Source organism: Lynx rufus, unplaced genomic scaffold (genome assembly GCF_022079265.1).
Source record: "Lynx rufus isolate CCGP_SWC_20201006 ecotype Redwood Valley unplaced genomic scaffold, mLynRuf1.p SCAF_3, whole genome shotgun sequence".
Classification (NCBI taxonomy): Eukaryota; Metazoa; Chordata; class Mammalia; order Carnivora; family Felidae; genus Lynx; species Lynx rufus.
Window position 1 is genome coordinate 173,863,448 of NW_025814845.1, and position 20,481 is coordinate 173,883,928.

The 20,481-nt window shown below is 36.4% G+C and overlaps 1 protein-coding gene across 3 annotated transcripts in view; it reads right to left on the minus strand.

The window, feature by feature from the left end:
- Positions 1–20,481, minus strand: part of WRN (WRN RecQ like helicase) — a 152,762-nt gene that overhangs the window by 64,817 nt on the left and 67,464 nt on the right. For all 3 annotated transcript variants that reach the window (XM_047091340.1, XM_047091339.1, XM_047091341.1), the window contains 6 exons: positions 19,960–20,035; positions 18,432–18,499; positions 18,035–18,143; positions 17,414–17,482; positions 12,625–12,707; positions 8,891–8,997 (listed from right to left, as the gene is read on the minus strand). In XM_047091340.1, the coding sequence (XP_046947296.1) occupies positions 8,891–8,997; positions 12,625–12,707; positions 17,414–17,482; positions 18,035–18,143; positions 18,432–18,499; positions 19,960–20,035 (512 nt within the window). The remainder of the gene's footprint in view (positions 1–8,890; positions 8,998–12,624; positions 12,708–17,413; positions 17,483–18,034; positions 18,144–18,431; positions 18,500–19,959; positions 20,036–20,481) is intronic.

A 20,481-nucleotide genomic window follows, 5' to 3' on the forward strand; every position in this document is an offset into this window, starting at 1 on the left:
GTTCAAACATTAGAAGCTCCTAGGACATGTACATTCTCACTTTTTTTTTTAAATGTTTATTTATTTTTTTTGAGAGAAAGAGACAGAGTGTGAGTGAGTGAGGGGCAGAGAGAGAGGGAGACACAGAATCTGAAGCAGGCTCCAGGCTCTGAGCTATCAGCACAGAGCCCAATACGGGGCTTGAACTCACAAACTGAGCTGAAGTCTGATGCTTAATTGACTGAGCCACCCAGGTGCCCTGAGGAATGTCTTCTCACCCTTACAACAACAAGGCATTTTCATCAATTTAAGTGCTTTATTCAAACAATTCATAAATGCACTAAGAAAATACTTGTTGCTTAACTGCATATACAGAGAAAGACAGATGTTTTCAGGATACAAAGAATAAGAGGGTATGGTCTGTTTTTCTAAACAGTATAATGTATGAGTGAATAGGCAATGCATTTCTGAAAATAAGAAATTAAGCAATGGAACAGGACACCTCTTGAAGAAGTTAATAGAAAAGTCAGGCAAAAGAGCAGCATGGTAGTGAAAAATATCTGATGTAGTCAGTTGCCCGAGTTCAAATCCTGTCTTTTTTGTCACTAACGAGGTGTGAGATTTTGAGCTGCTTATTTCACTCTCTAAACTTTGGTTTCCTCATCTATAAAATGGCAACAATAACAGCAATCTCATAAAGTCACTGTGAAGACCAGAGGACAACAGGACATGTAATGTGCTGCACATAATGCATGGTACACAGTAAGCACCCGAAAAGTTTCAGCCATTACTGATGTTGTCATCGCATAATGGGAAAGAATTCTATACAAGAACTCCACAGCCCTAGGCGCTAATCCAAGATTTGCCACTGACTTCGGCGAGGGCTTCTCTTGGCCTCGGTTTTTTTCTCTAAAATATGATATGTACTGGGCTCCACAATGTTAGACTCTCTTCTAACTCAAAATTCCCATGTTGCCACTAGAAATGCCCTATGCCAGCGACCCGCTAATGATAAAAAATCACCGTAAATGCACTCTTTTGCCTCAAGCACTCTAGAAAGCCAGTCACAGTTAAGAATGCTGCTTCCACAACTAGAAAATAGAAGTAATGGAATATATTAATTTTAAAAAATTTTTTAATATTTATTTTTGAGAGAGATTGAGAGAGCGAGTGCACGAGCAGGGGAGAAGCAAAGAAGGAGACACAGAATCCGAAGCAGGCTCCAGGCTCTGAGCTGTCAGCACAGAGCCCAATGTGGGGCTCCAACCCCTAAGCTGTGAGATCATGATCCGAGCCAAAGTCGGACACTCAACCAAGTGAGCAACCCAGGTGTCCCTAGAATATATTAAATTAAAAGAAAATAGTTATTTCCTTCCACTTCAGAAATGAATAGAATCTGTTCTCTTAGAAGTCTGTGGTACCTTATGATGTTTAAAATTTATAAATGAGAGTGAAGCCTGGAAATAGCACACAGGCTGGTTATGAGACAGGTGATCACACATCCTGGTTTCCAGGGACACTCTGGTTTATGCTGTCTTCACAGCATAAATATTAATAGCTTGTAATCTCTAACATTCCAAAGCAAACTGATTTAGGCAATAAATTATGGTGTCACCTAGTCATATCAAGTTCTTAATTCATGAAAACTCTTACTCTTTAAGTTGGAAAATTTGGCTTCTTTGGAAATAAGTACCAGGTTTTGTTAAAACAGGCAAAAAAATATAAGTTAATCTTATGACTATATATTTAGGAATGATTCAGTCCTAGACTTCAATGGTATAGCACCTACAGATTCAGAGAAGTATGACTGTTCCATCTGCTTCTAAATTTGGGTTGTGTTGCTAATTCTCACTTGGTACTGCATAATATCATGCTTCATTCATGCAGCCATTCACTCAGTCCAAGTAATTACTGAATGCCTGCATGCCATCTTTGGGAAAGGCTGGGGGAGGGAGGAATGGAAAGAATCAACATGTCTCACGGATCTCACGGTTCCTTCTCCTTGAATCTTACAGAATTTTAAGACTGGTGTATAGCTTTCTGCCTGGTTGCTCTTTCTGAGACTCACTTTGTCTCATTCTCTCCACATGGGAATCTTTATGCCAAGTGGTTTAGTGATTTCTTTGCTATTTTTAAACTCATTGAAATCATATGGTGTGAAGCTGCATCAGCTGTCCCAGTGTGACTGTAACTAGAAAGAGGAGAAAAGCACAGACAACCGTGAGGAAAATGAGAGTCCTACAACCACCAGGTGGCATTTCTCGCCACCTAGCTAATCAGTAGGATTTGTGAAAACACTAGGGGGAAAGGTTTTCTCAGCCATTGCTTGACAAACACCCTGTGCTATACTGAACCATCACAAGAAATGAAAATGATCCAATGGAGTCCACAGCCAGATAGAATAAAAGATTTAATTCACCACTGAAAAGTGTTTAAGAACTGCATAAAATACTTAAAACTCCTCTAACACAATCCTTTTGGAATCAAAGGCCTGGGAAAGGATTACAGAAAGCAATCTTCCTATTTTCCAAAAGCTTACTTTAAACCATTCTAAATTAATGGAAAGCAGACCTTGAGGCACACTGAACCCACTGACTTTTACCACACATATATCTTTTTCCTCTATTATACTACTAACTGCTAGTAACACTGCTAATATTTCTATTATATTAATTCTATTCTATAGAATTCTATACTAATTCTATATTAATCTATTATCAGTCTATTATTAATCTAAACTAATTCTATATTAATCTATTCTATTAATATTTGTACTGTTCCACACACCATTTACTGTTTGGTACTATTGTTTCTACTTTTATAGGTACAGATCTAAACTCCTTTATTGGACTGTGAGCTACTTCAGAGCAGAAACTATACCTGTTTTTTTTACTTCTTTCAAATCACTTGTTTGAGAAACTAGCAGTGTCCCACTGTGAAACTACGGCCCAACTCCACCACTATCCGCGTGGGAAGGGGACTGCTCTGATTCTTGGCTTTCTCATCAGAATTCATTTATTCATTTAACCAAGTATTTTATGGAGCATCCACTATGTACCCGGTCCTATTCTTGATGATACGAGCAAGATTATCAACAGCCTGTCCCCACAGAGAATATCCTAGTGGGGACTCACAGACAACAGACAAAATGTAACACAGTAAGTTAAACAGTGGTAAGTGCTTTTAAAAAACAGCAAAGGAATAGGAGGAATATTGAAAATGTTGGAGGGAGGAATTGATTTAAAAATTTAATATGGTGGCCCAGGAGGCCTAAACGAAAAAGTAGTATTTCAGCAAAGACCTGAGAGAAGTAAGGGATCACCCCATGTGAATTATCTGGGTGAAGAGTATTCAGGGAGAGGGAAGAGCGGGAACAAAGCCCTATTGCGAGAGCATGCTCCGTTGAAGAATATCAAAGAGAATGTGGTCAGGACGCAGCAAATGAGGAGACAAGTAGAGAATCAAGTCAAAGACAAGATGAAAGACCAGACCACATAAGACATGGTAGTGAGTTCTGTCATTATTTAGAGAGAAAAGGTCCACTGCTAGAGGATTTTCAGCAGAAGACATAACCTATCTGACTTATTCTAAAAGGATCACTCTAGATGCTGGGTTAATAGACTGAAAGAGGGAAAGAGTGGAAGGAGGAAGACCAACGAGGAGGCTACTGCTGCAGGGAGATGGAAATGGTGGCTGGTACCAGGGCGGTGACAGAGATCAAGACAGAAATTATTAGATTCTGTACATATCCTGAAGATCTCATGAGATTTCCTCACTGTTTAAATGGGTGGAGGGGCGTCCAAGTGGCTCAGTGGGTTAAGCACCTGACTTTTGATTTCAGCTCAGGTCATGAGTTCAAGCTCCGAGTTGAGCTCTGTCCGAACAAATCCTCTCTCTTGGGATCCTCTCTCTCCCTCTCTCTTTCTGCACCCGCCCCCCTCCGGCCCACCGCCTCTCAAAAATAAATAAATAAAAACGTTTAAAATAAATAAATACATAAACATGGGGGAGGTAGAGTATAAGAAAAAAGGAAGAGTTGCAAAATTTTTTTAAGTTTATTTATTTTGAGAGAGAGTGAGGGAAGGGAAGAGAAAGAGAGAGAGAGAGAGAGAGGGAAAAGAGAAAGAGAATTCCAAGCAGGCTCTGCACTGCCAGTGAGAAGCCCAATTCAGGGCTCTATCTCAGGAACCATGGATCATGACCTGAGCGGAAACCAAGAGTTGGATGCTTAACTGACTGAGCGACCCAGGAACCTCGAAGAGTTGAAAATTTTTGGCCTGAGCACCAGAAGGATAGGCTGCTATTAAATGACATGGGGGAGGGGTGCATTGGGTGGGTCAGTCGGTCATGTATCTGACTCTTGGTTTCAGCTTAGGTCACAGTCTCACAGTTGGTGAGTTCGAGTCCCACAACAGGCTCTGTGCTGACAGTGTGAAGCCTGCTTGGGATTCTGTCTCCCTCTCTTTCTCTGCCCATGCTTGCTCTCTACCTCTCTCTCTCAAGAGTAAGTTTGAAATGTCTATTAAGTATCTAAGTAGAGTGATGTTGAGTAGGCAGTTACATTTAAATAAGTGTGTGTGTGTGTGTGTGTGTGTGTGTGTGTGTGTATTTTATAAAATGGTTAAAATAAAAAATAGTGATAATACCAAATGCTAGCAAGGAGGCAAAGAAACTGCATCACTCACACCTTGCTGGTGTTAACTGAGTCGGGGGATATAAATTTGGGAGTTGTCAACATATAGATGGTATTTAAAGCCATATGTTAGATCAAATGACCTAGGTGGGTAAGTGCAAATAAGGAGGAGAATTAAGTCCAAGGACTAAGGTTTCAGGCAGGCCAATGTTAAAAGTGCAGGGAGCTTAGATGAAACAAGCAGAGTATGAAGAGACAGGAAGGAAGGAAGAGAACCAGGAGAATCTGCTAACTTGGTGACAGGTGAAAAACTGTTGCAAGAAGGTAATCAAGATAATAATCTTGCTGGCTTGTTGTGAGGCTTAACCAAGACGAAAGCATCGACCCCAGGGCCAGCCCCATAGTTGGAGCTCAATTCAGTGTAGTTTGATTCTCTCTCAGTATATACTTGTAACTGGTACATTCAAGTTTTTTTCTTGTTTTTACTTTATTTTATTTTATTTTATTTTATTTTATTTTATTTTATTTTATTTTATTTTATTTTATTTTAATGTCTGTTCTAACCACATTTTTATGAGAAGAGCTAACAAAAAGAAGCTCTCAATTTTGCTACCTAGGGGCGCCTGAGTGCTTCAGTTGATTAAGTGTACAACTTCAGCTCAGGTCATGATCTCACAGTTCATGAATTTGAGCCCCATGTTGGGCTCTGTGCTAACAGCTCAGAACCTGGAGCCTGCTTCACATTCTTGTCTCCCTCTCTCTCTGCTCCTCCCCTGCTCATTCTCTCTCAAAAATAAACATAAAAAAAATTTTTGCTACCTAGAAGCATAATTAATATGCAATGGAAATGAACTACACTCTACCAAAAGAATAACAAACAATCTCGGTTTTTCTTTTTCTTTCTTTCTTTCTTTCTTTCTTTCTTTCTTTCTTTCTTTTTTTACAATCTCTGTTTTTCTAAGTTTAGTCACACAACTGTTAAATCTTGGACTCTGACGACATATGTGATAGCTTCACTACTATGTGGCAAACCTAAACATAAGTCGACCTTGTTTATTCATTCAAAATTAATACAGTAGACTAGAGAACCCAGAAATAGATTCATCCAAATATACCCAAATGATTTTTAACAAAGTGTCAGAAGCTGTTCAATAGAAGAGGGACAGACAGACATTTCAACAACTGGTTTCAAGCAACTAGATAGACATCTACAGGCAAAAAAATGAGCCTCAATCTAAACCTCACACATTACACGAAATATAACTCAAAATGCATCATGGACTTGAAATCTTCAGGATCTAGGGTTAGGTGGAGAGCACAATGAAAGAAAAAACTGATGAACTGGACTTTATCACAACTAAAAATGTTTGCCACGTGAAAAACACTTTGAAGAAAATGAAAAAACAGCTACAAATTGGAAGAAAATATTTACAAACCATGTATCTGACCAAGGATTCATACCTATCTACAATAAAACACTTTCAATAGTAAAAATAAATACATAAATAAATAAAGAAATAGATAAATCCAATTAAATCAGGCATTTCACAAAAGAGGCAATTAGTATATAAGATGTCATCATCAGCCATTAAAGAAATGCAAATTAAAAACACAACAGGCTAATCCTCCACACTTATCAAAATGGCTAACCATATATGGGGTGCTTGGGTGGCTCAGCCAGTTGAGTGTCTGACTCTTGCTTTCAGCTCAGGTCATGATCCCAGGGTCATGGGATCAAGATCCAGGTGGGACTCTGTACTGGTTATGAAGCCTGCTTAAGATTCTCTCTCTCTCTCCCCCTCAGCCTCTCTTCCTGCTCATGCTCTCTCTCTCTAAAATAAGATTTTTTAAAAAACTGTATTTAATGGCTAACACAGAGGCAACTGGGTGGCTCAGTCAGTTAAGCATCCAACTTCGGCTCAGGTCATGATCTCGTGGTTCATGAGTTTGAGCCCTGCATTGGGCTCTTGGCTGACAGCTTGGAGCCTGGAGCCTGGAGGCTGCTTCAGATTCTGTGTCTCCCTCTCTCTCTGCTCTCCTCCATTTCACTCCAACACTCCATCCCTCTCTCTCTCCCTCTCTCTCTCTCTCAAAAATAAATGAACATTAAAAAAAATGACTAACACCAAATGCTGGCAAGGATGGAGAGAAACTGAGTCACTCAAACACTGCTGGCAGGAACGTAAAATGGTAAAGCCACTCTGGGAAACAGTTTGGCAGTTCCTTAAAAAACTACATATGGGGCACCTGGGTGGCTCAGTTGGTTGAGTGCTCAACTTCCGCTCAGGTCATGATCTTGCAGTCCGTGAGTTCGAGCCGTGTGTCCAGCTCTGTGCTGACAGCTCAGAGCCTGGAGCCTGCTTTAAATTCTGTGTGTCCCTCTCTCCCTGCACCTCCTCTGCTCGTGCTCTCTCTCTCTCAAAAATAGAGATTAAAAAAAAAAACCTACACATGCACTTACTATAGGACCAGCAACTGCATTCCTGGGCATCTGCCCTAAAGAAATAAAAACTTATGGTCACAGTTTGTTTACACACTTGCCAAATGAAGGACTTCTGGGTTGTACACAAATGTCACAGCAGCACTATTCATAAAAGGCAAAAACTGGAAACAACACAAAAGTTCTTCAACAGGCAAATGGTTAAACTAACTGTGGTACAGCCACACAATAGAATACTATGCAGCAATAAAACGGAACTTTTGATTTACATACCAACTTGGGTGGATCTCAAGGGAATTATGCTGAGTGGAAAAAGACAATTCAAATAAGTGACAGACTGTACGATTCCATTTATAGAACATTCTCAAAATAAAATTATAAAGATGGAGACCAGATGAGTGGTCACCAGAAGTTAGGGTTGGGGGGGGATGGGGGGGGGATGGCTGGAAAAGAACAGCTTCAGGAGGCTTGTGTTAATGGAGCAGTTCCGTATCTTGATTGCTGGGATAGTTTTACAAATCTACATATGGGATAAAATTGTACAGAACAATACACACACACACACACACGTACTTATAAAACCAGTGAAATAAGTATAAACTGTGAAGACTAACTAGTTTTGACATTGTACTACAGTTATGCAAGATGTTACCATTGGGGACATTGTGTGAAAGGTACACAGACCCCCAATGTACATTTTTTTTTTACAACTGCCTGTGAATCCATAATTCTTTAATATAAAAAATAAACTGTTGCCATTACTTTCAGTTTTCAAGCCATTCATATAAAACATGCCATTCATGTACTTATTTAGAAATTTGCTCTTCTTTATAATTAGGGAAGAAGTGGAGTTCTAATACTAAAAACTTTATTAAAACCTCTTTAGTTCATTTTTCAGGTTTTCAATATGATGCAAGAAAAGATAACCATGCTTTCACAGCATCCTAGAGGAAAAGGACATTGCATAACACCTCATTGAGACAGCATGGGAGACCTAAACATGTTCTCAAGTAGTGTCTGTCGGGGCACCTGGGTGACTCAGTTGGTTAAGCGTCTGACTTCAGCTCAGCTCACGATCTCACAGTTCGTGGGTTCAAGCCCAGCATTGGGCTCTGTGCTGACAGCTCAGAGCCTGGAACCTGCTTCAGGTTCTGTGGCTCCCTCACTCTCTGCCCTCCCCCACTCATGCTCTCTATCTCTTAAAAATGAATACATGTTAAAAAAAATTTTTTTTTAAGTAAAGTCTATGTTCTACAGGTCAAATATGGCCCATAGCCTTGTTATGGCCCACAAGAAAATAATTTTTACATCTGTTTAAACTTTATTTATTTGTTTTGAGAGAGGGGGTAGGAGGGACAGAGAAAGAGAGAGAGAGAGAGAGAGAGAGAGAGAGAGAGAGAGAGAGAATTCCAAGCAGGCTCTGCAATGACAGTGCAGGGCTCGAACTCACGAACTGAAGAGATCATGACCTGAGCAAAAGTCAAACACTTAACCTTACTGAGACACTCAGGTGACCCAGTTTTTACATTTTTAAAGGGTTGTGAAAAAAAAAAAAGAAAAATATGGACAAAGACCATACATGGCCCATAAAGCCTAAAATATTTATTATCTGGTTCTTTCAGTAAAAGTATACCAATCTCTGCTTTGTGGTATACCTCAATAAATTATATGCCAACCTTAGAAGAAAGTCAAAGTCAGAATTTTTTTAAAATCTTTCCTCTGCTTACACCATCCATTTGCCCTTCATAGAGAAGCCCTCAGCCTAATAACAATTCCCAAATCCTGGACTCTCCTTTGTTAAGAACGTCATTTCAAGACACCGCACTTGGCAAGTTTACCGTGGGGAGTGCTTTCTTTAGGGAGCCCAAAGTCCTGAATGAATTCCTGAAATCATGTCCCCATTCAGAAATACAGTGAGCCTCATCCACAGCAATAAGTGTAATACCTATAAAGTGAAAAATATAAAAATGGGGAAAATAAAGTTTAAAAAGAAGCAATAAATTCATCTAAATCAATGATCACCTTTACTTCAAATATATAAATATCACAGAAAGGAAAATAAATAACTCAAATCAAAGTATTTGGTTCATATAAAAATATAAGCATAAACAACATCAGGTAACACCAAAAATCATTATGAAACAGAGGATGGGAGAAACATGGATAAAGGCACATGGATAAAAGAAGGAAACATTGATTCAAACAACATTATTTATTAGATTTCAGTTTTCATCATTATTCCTCGAAGAAATGAATTACTTACTATTACTTTGTCCTCAAAACTATCACTCATGAACCACTTGCAATGATACTGTCTTAAAAAAGAAGAGCTGCTTTTTTTTCTCTCTCTCTCTTTGGTAATACTTTCAATTTTATCTTATCGATTAGCTATCAAAAGAGACAGAAAGAGCACATTCCTACTGAGATGAAGCACATCATTGTCCATGACTGATCACATATCATACTGCAGAGAGTTCCTCTGAAATGCCAATATTGGAAGACAGGATGACATCCACATTTTCTATTGTAAGATGGTAAGAACTAAATCTCAGTATGTACCATGCAGGTAAAAAGGAACGTAATTCGTTCTTTCCTTCCCTAGCAACCCCTCCACTCTGCCCCCCACCACACACCCACATTGAAACAGAATCAATAGTGTGTACTAATACATTTCAGAACAGGCTTTATTGTGTAACCATCCATTAAAATGTCTTTAGATATTTCAAAGTAATGACAGTAGTGCTTTCGCCTTCCATTACCAAATTAATACTTAAGACAAAAATAATTTTGTCCTTCAATGGAGATGATCACCACTTGATACTTATTTGAGTATTAATCATTTTCTGCCATTACGAGGGCAATTACAAATATGTGTTCTAGAGTCAGACTACCTGGATGCAGAACCTGGCTCCAGCACTAACATTTGTATTAACTTAAACAAGTTACTTAAGTTTCCGATGGTCAATTTCCCACAAATAAAAGGTAGAAAATAATAGTACTTAACATTTTTTACTTATTCTGAAGATTAAATTAGATCATTCACTTAAAATGCTAAGACAGGGCCTGGCATAAAAGCCGAATTAAAAAAAAAAAAAAAACAACACTACACTATTACAGTTATTAAATGCCCACTCTGATCCAAACACTCTTTTAGGAAAAGATCAATAAAATGTACTCTGTAACCTTGAGAAGCCCACGATTCTACCCGAGGAGACAGACCAGCAAATAAACAATTATAATTCAGTGAGATTACCAAATAACAACAGAGATGAAAGAGAAAGCAAAACAGTAAACCTACTAAATATGAATACAGGTTGATTAGTATCAAAATTCTCTGGCTGCTACTGTGTAACTGGGAAAAATTCAATGTTACCACTAATTTGGGCTTTAGAAACTAAATGACCCAGATTTTAAATGAAACAGGTTAAAATAAACATGATGGCTCCTCTTTTAAAACCTTCCTTAAAATTATAGGTTTGAAAAAAAAAATTATAGGTTTGACTAAATACCTCTTCATGGAGCTGAACTTTGTCCCTTACCATCAGTTTTACCAAGCTTTTGCTAACTTTAACTTTATATTTTTTAATGTTTATTTATTTATTTTTGAGAGAGAGAGAGAGAGAGAGAGAGAGAGAGGGTCACAGAGAGGGAGACAGAATCCCAAGCAGGCTCCACACCAGCAGTGCTGAGCACGATGTGGGGCTCAAACTCACAGCCCATGAGATCATGACCTGAGCCAAAACCAAGAGTCAGACACTTGACTGACTGAGCCATCCAGGCGCCCCAACGATTTTTACTTTAAATTTGCAAGTCCAAGTGTCTGCCCAAGTCCTATACATATTTCATTTTGGCTTATCTGTCACTCAAGCCTTATTTCTAAAGTCAAAAGACAATTACAAGTGTGTTTGGTTTTAAGGAGTCTCCATATAACATTATGTTTGCTGCTTCTGTTACACATGCATACTACTTAAATAATGTAACATAAAAAGCATAAATCTGATTAGCTAAATGTCAGACTACTGTACAAACAGAATTCTGAGCAGATTCACTTTTGCAAGCATTTTACAATTTCCTGCAAACAAAAGCCAAAGAAAAATCTTTCAAAAAGAATTTATGCCCTTTTGTTCAACATTGAGAGTCAACCAAAACGAGCATTTTCATCCATCCTATGCAGAGTATTCTGCTCTAATGACTGCAGTGTTCATAATTTAATCCATTACAAAAAAATAAAAATAGAGAATCCGAACTAGTTGTCAAAGGATCTAAGCAAATTTTTAAGCTAATAACTAATTAACTCCATCACAGAAACAAAGCAAATATTGAAATGGAACAAAACATATACAGCTCCCCATGAACACAGATCCAGCTTTTGGTAGAAAAACGATAAAATTCCTACACCTAGGGTATTTAGGCTTAATCTGAAGTGAAATATCCTTAAGAGTTCCACACAACTGAATAGAGGACACACCAAATTTGTCTTCCATGAAAGGCAAAAATATGCCAATAAGGGATACGATACTGATAATATCTTTGATAACGTATTTAATCAAATGTTAACTTCTGCCCTCATTCTTTTGTTGGTATTTAATACATACTAAAAAGACACAAATTTGTTTTCATTAAGTTGTTACAAAAATTATTAAATGCATTCGTACAAGTATATGCTACTAACCATTAAATGAGATGTTGCAGTGTTGAAAATTTACCTACCCAGAATTATTTTAATATATAATTATTCAGTGAGACCAAATAATATTAGAAAACTAAGACTGGTTAGTTGAGCTGAATGTTTGCACGATGAGCTACGCTATGATTGCAATTCTTGGGTAGCTTATTCTAGCCAGCAAGAAGGAAAAAAAAGCAGACAAAAATTTTTAAAGTACAAAAAAAAAAAATAGGGCACCAGCTGTTGACTAATTCTGTATTTACATTTTCTAGGAAATAAGCTCTGACTTACTATCTAACTTTTTATAATCACACTCGCTGGTGGCAAATAATCAAAGTTACTGTGGTTTTCAACCTTGACTACAAATCAGAATCACTCATGAAAAACCACAGGGGCCAGGGTCCCACCACAGGCATGTTGAATCAGAATTTTCAGGTTTGGAGGATACTACATTGTTCTCAAGTTTGAAAAGTGATTCTCATGAACAAGAGTGGAGAACAACTATGTTGATTTAATTCAGATTCAGAATATGAAAAAAAGGAAATTATAATTTCACAGAATCTAAAAATCAACATTTATTTAATAATACATTTAAATTCCTACTGTGTGCCAGGCACTGCGCTAGGGCATTTTTGCCCCCAAAATGTTTATAGTCTAGCAGAAGAAAAGAGATCTATAAACAGGCAATTATAATACAGGAGCCTAATTTCTATGGCAGAAGGAATTTTAGGTACTTAGAATAAGACAAGGAAGACACCAAGTTGCAAAGTCAGAGATTTCCTGGAGGAAATAATGTTTGAAATAAACTTTAACAGAAGTGAAATCCAATATCCATTCATATATTTAACTTTAAAGGATAACTCAATTAAATAAGCACTTATAAAAAGATCCTATCATACCACTTACCAATATTAGCCTCAAGTTGCTGGAGTAGGCTCAAGTTACCTGAACAGAATTCTGGAGTTACATACACAATTTGATATTTGCCTCTGAAAAATAAACAAACAAAAAAAGAAATAGAAAAGGAAATATACTACAATGAAGAAAACAATCATCCAATGAATTACAACTTAAAACCATAATACCTGATAAATTTTTAAATAATACATTATACCACTCAAAACTAAATGAACATTACAAGTGTGTGTATATATCCACATGTATTAGTTCTCTGATTCTACTTCAACACATCAAAATAAACAGTGGCAAAGAGTACTCAGGAAGTCCTCAGCATTAAGGTGACATTAGAAGCCAGGTCCTGATTTCCAGCAGTTTAGCCCCAAAACTATAGTGTTTGAGTTAAACAGTTAAGCCTGTGGTAAACCTTCTATGTGTTGGCAATCCACCCACATGCCATCCTCCTTCTTGGAGAATTACAACCCATTATCCTACCACCGACTCCCTCCCCATGATTAAATCCATAGTGCCCATGTTTCTCCTACGTATTTTGCTCTCTTGCCTAAATATATCTTCTTGGGCCAGAGTTCAGCACTGTATCAATGTCACATCAACTGGTCTCTGTCCTAGAATTTGGAGTTCCAACCAAGAACAACCAGTCAGTCTCTGCAAATGACAAGACCCGTAATTTGTGAAAAAAAGGAGCTGCAGGGCAGTCTTCTCTACCTTATGACTAGAAAAGCAGAAAATGCTTATCTCCTCCGAGAGAAGAATTGAGGAGACACAGAGAGGCCATGGATAAAAAAAAGCCTTATTGTATTTTTGATACCCAATTCAAAGTCTCTTCCTAACGGCTGGCTAATTCGTGTTCAGTGTGACCCATGAGACATTCCTATATCCTTAATATAAAATTCATTATTTGCTTAAGCTAGCTTGACTTTTTTCTATTCTGGGCAGACAGAATCCTAACTAAACAATGTTTGTAATAAAGTTTAGGTCTAGGGCATTTAAAATATATAGAGTCTCCTTTTCATTCTACTAAGTGAAGACATAAAGTTAAATAGAACGAAAACTTAATTTCCTATATAAAAAGACTTTAAAACATTTCATCTACTGTGTGCTAGGCATAGTGCTTTTATTAGGAATTAGGAACAAAACAATTAGGAACAAAATAGATATGCTTTTAATCTCATGAAATTAATTCAATATTCTAATTAACATAGGAAAACAGTATAAATAACAAGTTCTGATGTCAGCCTGCCCAAGGTTTGAATCTCAATTCTACTTCTTACAAGCTAAGTGATTTTAACTTCAGTGTGCCTCAGTTTCTTAAATGTAATGTAGTAATAATAATTATAAAGACAACTAATTCAACACAAATCTACATTGAAGGTAAATCCAATCAAATTCCACTGGCATTTGAGTTGAAAAGGTAATTTTGAAATACTTATGGAATGTTCACTTTGGCAGTACATATACTGAAATACTTAAGGAAATACAAAGGACCTAGAAAAGACAAAAAACTTTGAAATAAAAGAACAAAATCAGAAGACTTACACTACCTGATTTCAAGGCTTATTACAAAGCTACAGTAATGAAGACACCAATCCAGATAGGCAAACAGATTGATGGAACAAAGACTGTAGCAAAAGACCCACATGTATGTAGTCATTTTGCTTTTGACAAAGGTACAAAGGCAATTCAATAGAGAAAGGATAGTATCTTCCACAAAGAGAGCTGGAACCAATTGGATATCCTTAAGAGAAAATAAGTTGTAATCAGTAACTGGTACAATACACAAAATTTACATTAAATGGGTTATAGACCTAAATGTAAAACTTAAAACTGTAACACTTTTAGGAGAAAATATAAAAGAAAGTCTCTGTGATCCTGAGTTAGGCAAAGGCTTCTTAGATTCCACACCAAAAGCAAAATCCATAAAAGAACAAATTGACAGGCTGGACTTCAAAATGAAAAACTGCTGCTCTTCAGAGAATGACAAGAGAAGTCACAAACTAGAAATGTTGGCAAAGCATATACCAAATAAAGAATTTGTATTCAGAATAGATAAATGATTACCAAAACTCAGTAAGGGAAAAGACAACGATAAAGAATGGGCAAAAGATGTGAATAGATGCTTTCTAAAAGAAGATCTACAGATGGCCAAAAAGGACATGAAAAGATGTTCAAATTCAGTAGTCATTAAAGAAATGCAAATTAAAAACACATTGAGATCTTATTAGAATGGTTAAAATCAAGACTGGCCATACCAAGCAATGGCAGAGAGGAGGAGGGATTAGAACTCTCAGACCTTGCCAGTGGGAATATAAAATGGTACAAAGCACTCTCAACAAAGTCTGGCAGTTTCTTAAAAAGTCAACATAGAATTACCTATGACCCAGCAATTCCACTAATAGGCATATACACAAAAGCATGAAAACAATCTTCATATAAAAACTTACACACTAATGTTTGTAGTACAATTATTCATAACAGCCAGAAGTGGAAACAACCTAAATGTCCACCATTAATGAATGGTTAAACAAAGCATGTTATGTCTGTACAATGGAATATTATTCATCCATAAAAAGAAATAAAATACTGACAACTAATGCTAAGTGAAAGAAGCCAGACACAAAAGGCCACATACTGTAGGAGTCCAATTATATGAAATGTCCAGAGTAGGCAAATCATAGAAACAGAAAGTAGATTAGTGGTTTGAAAGGGTGTTGGGGTTGAAGGGGGAGGGAGATGGGGACACTGGGGAGTGGCTGCGTAATGGATACTGAGGTTTTTTTGGAGTGATGAAAATGTTCTGGAATTAGACGGTTAGATGGTTGTAAAACATTGTGATGTACTAAAAGCCACTGAACTGTATAAAATGGTTAAAATGATGACTATTATGTAAATTTACCTCAATCAGAAAAAAAAGTTAAATATATATTCACGACATGATCCAGTGATTCCACTCCTTGGTTTATACCAATCAACACATATGAACACATACCAATAAACACATAAATGAAAACATATGTGCATACAAAGACTTGCATACAAATGTTCAGAGCAGCTTTATTTGTAACAGCCCCAAACTGGAAACAATGCCATGTCTATCAACAGTTGAACAGATGAAACAAATTATGACAATACCCTTATGATGTAATCTAGTTAGCAATAAAACTGGAACGAACTATTGATACATGTAACAGCATGGATGAATCTCAAAGTAATTATGCCGTGTGATTTAAACCAGACAAAACAAGAGCACATATTGTATGACTGGTTCTGTTCATGTGCAATTTTAGAAGACATAAGCTAATCTAGAGTGGCAGAAAGTAGATCAGTAGTTACCTGGTGAGTGGGGTAGACAAGGTAGGAATAAGTGAAAGGAATGCATTACAAAGGGTGTAAGTAAACACTGAGGATGATGGATGAAGGGTCAGCATCTGGATTGCAGTGATGCTTCTGTCGGTATTTATACGTCAAACTCACCAAATTACACATTTTAAGTATGTAAAAATTATTGTATTGCAATTATACCTCAATAAAGGTAATTTAAAATGTTTAAAAGAAAGAAAACGTATGTTCTAAAAAAGATTTTATAGGAATGTTCACAGAAGCTTTATTAGTAGTGGCCTGAACTACAAACAGCTTAGGCATCTACTGCTGAGGAAATGAAAAAACAAACTGTGGTCTTTTCATACCATGACGTTTCATTCTGATATATCAAAAAAATTATGGATATGTGCAACAACAGGAAGGATTCTCAAAACATTTTGCTGAATGAAAGAAGTCTTACACAAAAGTTTTTATTGTATGAATCCATTTATATGAAGTTCTAGAACAGACAAAAGTATGGTAGAAAAAAATTAGTGGTTCGTTTTAGAATGGAGATAGAACGACAGATGGAATAGGAAGAGACGTGAAGGAACTTTCTGGAGTGACAGTAACATTCTATATCTTGATAGGGGTTTGGGTTATACATTATACAAATTTATTTATTTATTTATTATTATACAAATACATTTATCAAAACTCAGTAAATACATGTGTATACGTGTGTATATTAATAAGATATATACATTGTTAATATACATACACACACATATTTTTGTGTGTATCTGAGATTTTATCCTTGTTAGAAATTATGCTATGATAGGACTGGTGGGGCAAGAGATTTAGAATCCAGTCCATGCTCAGCCATGAATTCGTTGAGTGACTTCAGGCAAATTACTCGCTCTGGGCCTCAACTTCGTCTGTAAAAATGAGACAAAACTAGATACATACTCTCCTACTTCTACTTTCAAAACCAAAATTTTACAATTCTAAGACTACAATGCTAAATTCACAGTCCAAGAACTAAAAATAATAGATTTCTTTTAAGTCTTAAAAATTTTTTTAATTATCAGTTCTATAAATGTGCTATAAAAAACAAAGCACATTTTTTTTTTTATTATAAAATTTTTTTTTTCAACGTTTTATTTATTTTTGGGACAGAAAGAGACAGAGCATGAACGGGGGAGGGGCAGAGAGAGAGGGAGACACAGAATCGGAAACAGGCTCCAGGCTCTGAGCCATCAGCCCAGAGCCCGACGCGGGGCTCGAACCCACGGACCGCGAGATCGTGACCTGGCTGAAGTCGGACGCTTAACCGACTGCGCCACCCAGGCGCCCCACAAAGCACATTTTTTAATCAGGAACATTTTGTCCATGAATTAAATAAAAATCTTTTGTGTACAAAATTCTCTCACATATCATAGACACAACCACCTAATCAGAAATCATATAAGTTACTCACAATTTAATATCCTCTAGAACATTTTTTGACTGTGCTGATCCCAGAAAACAAGCTGGAATGTTGGACATTCTATAAGAAGAAAAACAAATATTCTGGAGTCATGTACACACTACAAATATCAACTTAATTCTTAAGGAATAAAGAAACAATGATGAACAATCCTCTTCTTTGCAATCTTCATTTTTTTTATAACTCACTGATTTAATAAACAAATTCCTTCGAAGGCCATATGAGAAAGCAAGTTGTTAAGGCAGGTTTTTCAAAAAGATTGTAAGCTCAAGTTAAAGAGGTTTAAAAATGTTTCTGTAACTTAAAATTATACTTCCATGTATACACTTCATATCAAGCTAAAGAGTAAGGGTAACCAAAAGAGAAAAGACTTTTGAGATATGGATGTAAACTGGCTTAGAGTTTGCCGTTACACAAATTTTTACTGGGGCCATCTGGTAGTCTTGGATTATAGAGAACTCAAGAAAGAAGGTAAGTCCTTCCACCAAAGGGTCATGTATCACTAATAAAGACAGAGCAACACTCACAGAAATGTGTTACTGGGAACTAGATTTTAACATACAGGATAGATTACATGTTTGCTTCATGGAAGAAAAAGAAAACATTACTGACTGAAGCTGAAGCACTTGGTCTTCCATCAAAGAAATAAGAGGAGAGATGACAAGGCCAATCTTGCCTACATACACAGGTGGGAACTGGAAGCACAAACTCTTTCCATATCCTGGAAATAAAAATAATACACTGATAGAAACAAAAATAAAGACTTGGTACTTTGATTTCTTCTTACAACATAGTTGGCTGAGATGAACCACTAACATTTTATCCTCTTATCCTCCTAACAGCTAATTCGTGCATAAATTTGAGCATCTAATCTCAGATCCCTCTCTTCTGAATTTTAAATCATTTGCATTTGTATTTATATTTTGAGAGTACAGTGAAAGATTACACCCTTGAAAACCTTTAAGTTTTATATTTTAGAGGACTACATTATTGCTTGAGTACAGCTTACCAGTTGCCATCACAACAACATTATCTCTTCTTTCTTCCAGTACAGAATGAATCACCTTCCACTGAACCCTGCAGGGTAAAAAGCAAAAGGCTATTTTGTTTTACTAACAAAAAACCCAAGGACAAGTTGAAACCTGTTTAATTTTTTCGCTACCTCCAACAGAATTTGTTCTACATTTTTGAGCTTCAATACAAAAAATGTATAAACCCTGGAACTTTAAAACAAAGAGTCCCATGTGATCAAGCTCCCATTCAAGCTGATTTCACAATTACGAGTTTCAATTGGTATATGCATTAAATTTCATTACATATATCAAAAGTATAAAATAAATTCTAAGTTTCGTACCAGAAATCCAATAGAATCATCATTGATTTAAAATAAATAAAAGAAATGCTCCAGGGGCAAGGACTGCCTGAGAAGGGAAATGAGGGAACTTTCTGGAATGACTTTAATGTTCCATATTTGACCAAAGGCTTAGGCTGGTTTGACCATCTCCTCGTATGTAAATTTTACATCAAAGAAATAAATCATAAATATATAGCTATAGTTAATGATTTATACGCTGAAGTACTTAAGGAGATGTGTAATGGTGTCCACAATTTACCTTGAAATGCATTTTTAAAATTGGATAGATTAAGGAATGGATAGAGAGGTGACAGATGAATACATGATAAAGCAAGGATAGTAAAATGTTGAATATACAGGTATGCATAGTAAAAAAAAATTCTTTCAACTTTACACTATCTTTGAAAATTTTTAAATAAAATACTGAGGGAAAAATCAATAGGCAAGGTGATCTTCTGATGTGCTGATAATGACCTATTTTTTCTTATGTGAGTGCTGGTTACACAGGGTGCCTAGTTTGTGAAAATTCATTCATCTGTACATTCAAGTGCACTCTTCTGTATGTAGGACATAGTTTAATAAAAAAAACATTTAAGATCAAAGAAAAAGGGAAAGAAATGTCTCCATGGGTTAAATTTTAAATTCCCAGAATAGGAAAAATCCAGTCTAGATTTTTACATTCTTATTAATTTACTTGTTCTTCATCTCATTTTTATTCATCTCCTTTTAATACTTATAAATGTGCCCCTTAGACATAAATACATTTGAATACATTAAAACTGGTAAGATTATCACTGTTCTTCCAACTGTTGTCTTATGAATTTCCATTATATCAGCATGCTTTGGACAGTAAGATGTACAAAACAGACACACAGATATTTATTTAATGAAAAACAAGTCAATGTTAAGTTAGATTAATTTAATGATGTATTTAAACTAGTTTCTACACAGAACTCTCTATGGTAAAGAAAACCATTTTCCTCTCTTACAAAAACAATTTGCAGATATGAATTTTATATAAATATTATTTTAAAATAACTTTGTAGTCACAGGAAATACAGTGTGGAATATATAAACTACAGTGAAGTTGTGCTATTACTATTATACGGATGGACTATTTGCCATTTTTCCTTTGTGTAAAAAATTATGAATATGCAATTTAATTAGGAGAGATTATACTCACGGTTTAAAACTTGAATGGCCAAAGTACTTCTTGAGGAAATTAATTTGCATTTCATTAGGTCCTGGTAATGAATGGTCTTAAAATAAAAGTAAAATGGCATTTACGTTAAAATATAAGTGATAGGGAATAAAAATTTTTATTTCATTGGCTTCTTTTAAAGAATTTGGTGAAGGGCGCGTGGGTGGCTCGGTCAGTTAGGCGTCTGACTTTGGCTCAGGTCATGATCTCACAGTTGAGTTTGAGCCATGCATCAGGCTCTATGCTGACACAGCCTGGAGCCTGCTTTGGATTCTGTGTTTCTCCCTCACTCTCTACCCCTCCCCTGTGCACTCTCTACCCCTCCCCTGTGCACTCTCTCTCTCTCTCTCAAAAAATGTTTTTTTTTTAAAGAATACCGTGATAAATAACAAAGATTACGGTTTCCTGTCTTTTAAATCCAACTAATTTGGCCCTCTGGATACTAGTCATGACTCCAGTTACACACTTTGATTATTACCTAATACCAAGGATTAGAACTGTGTT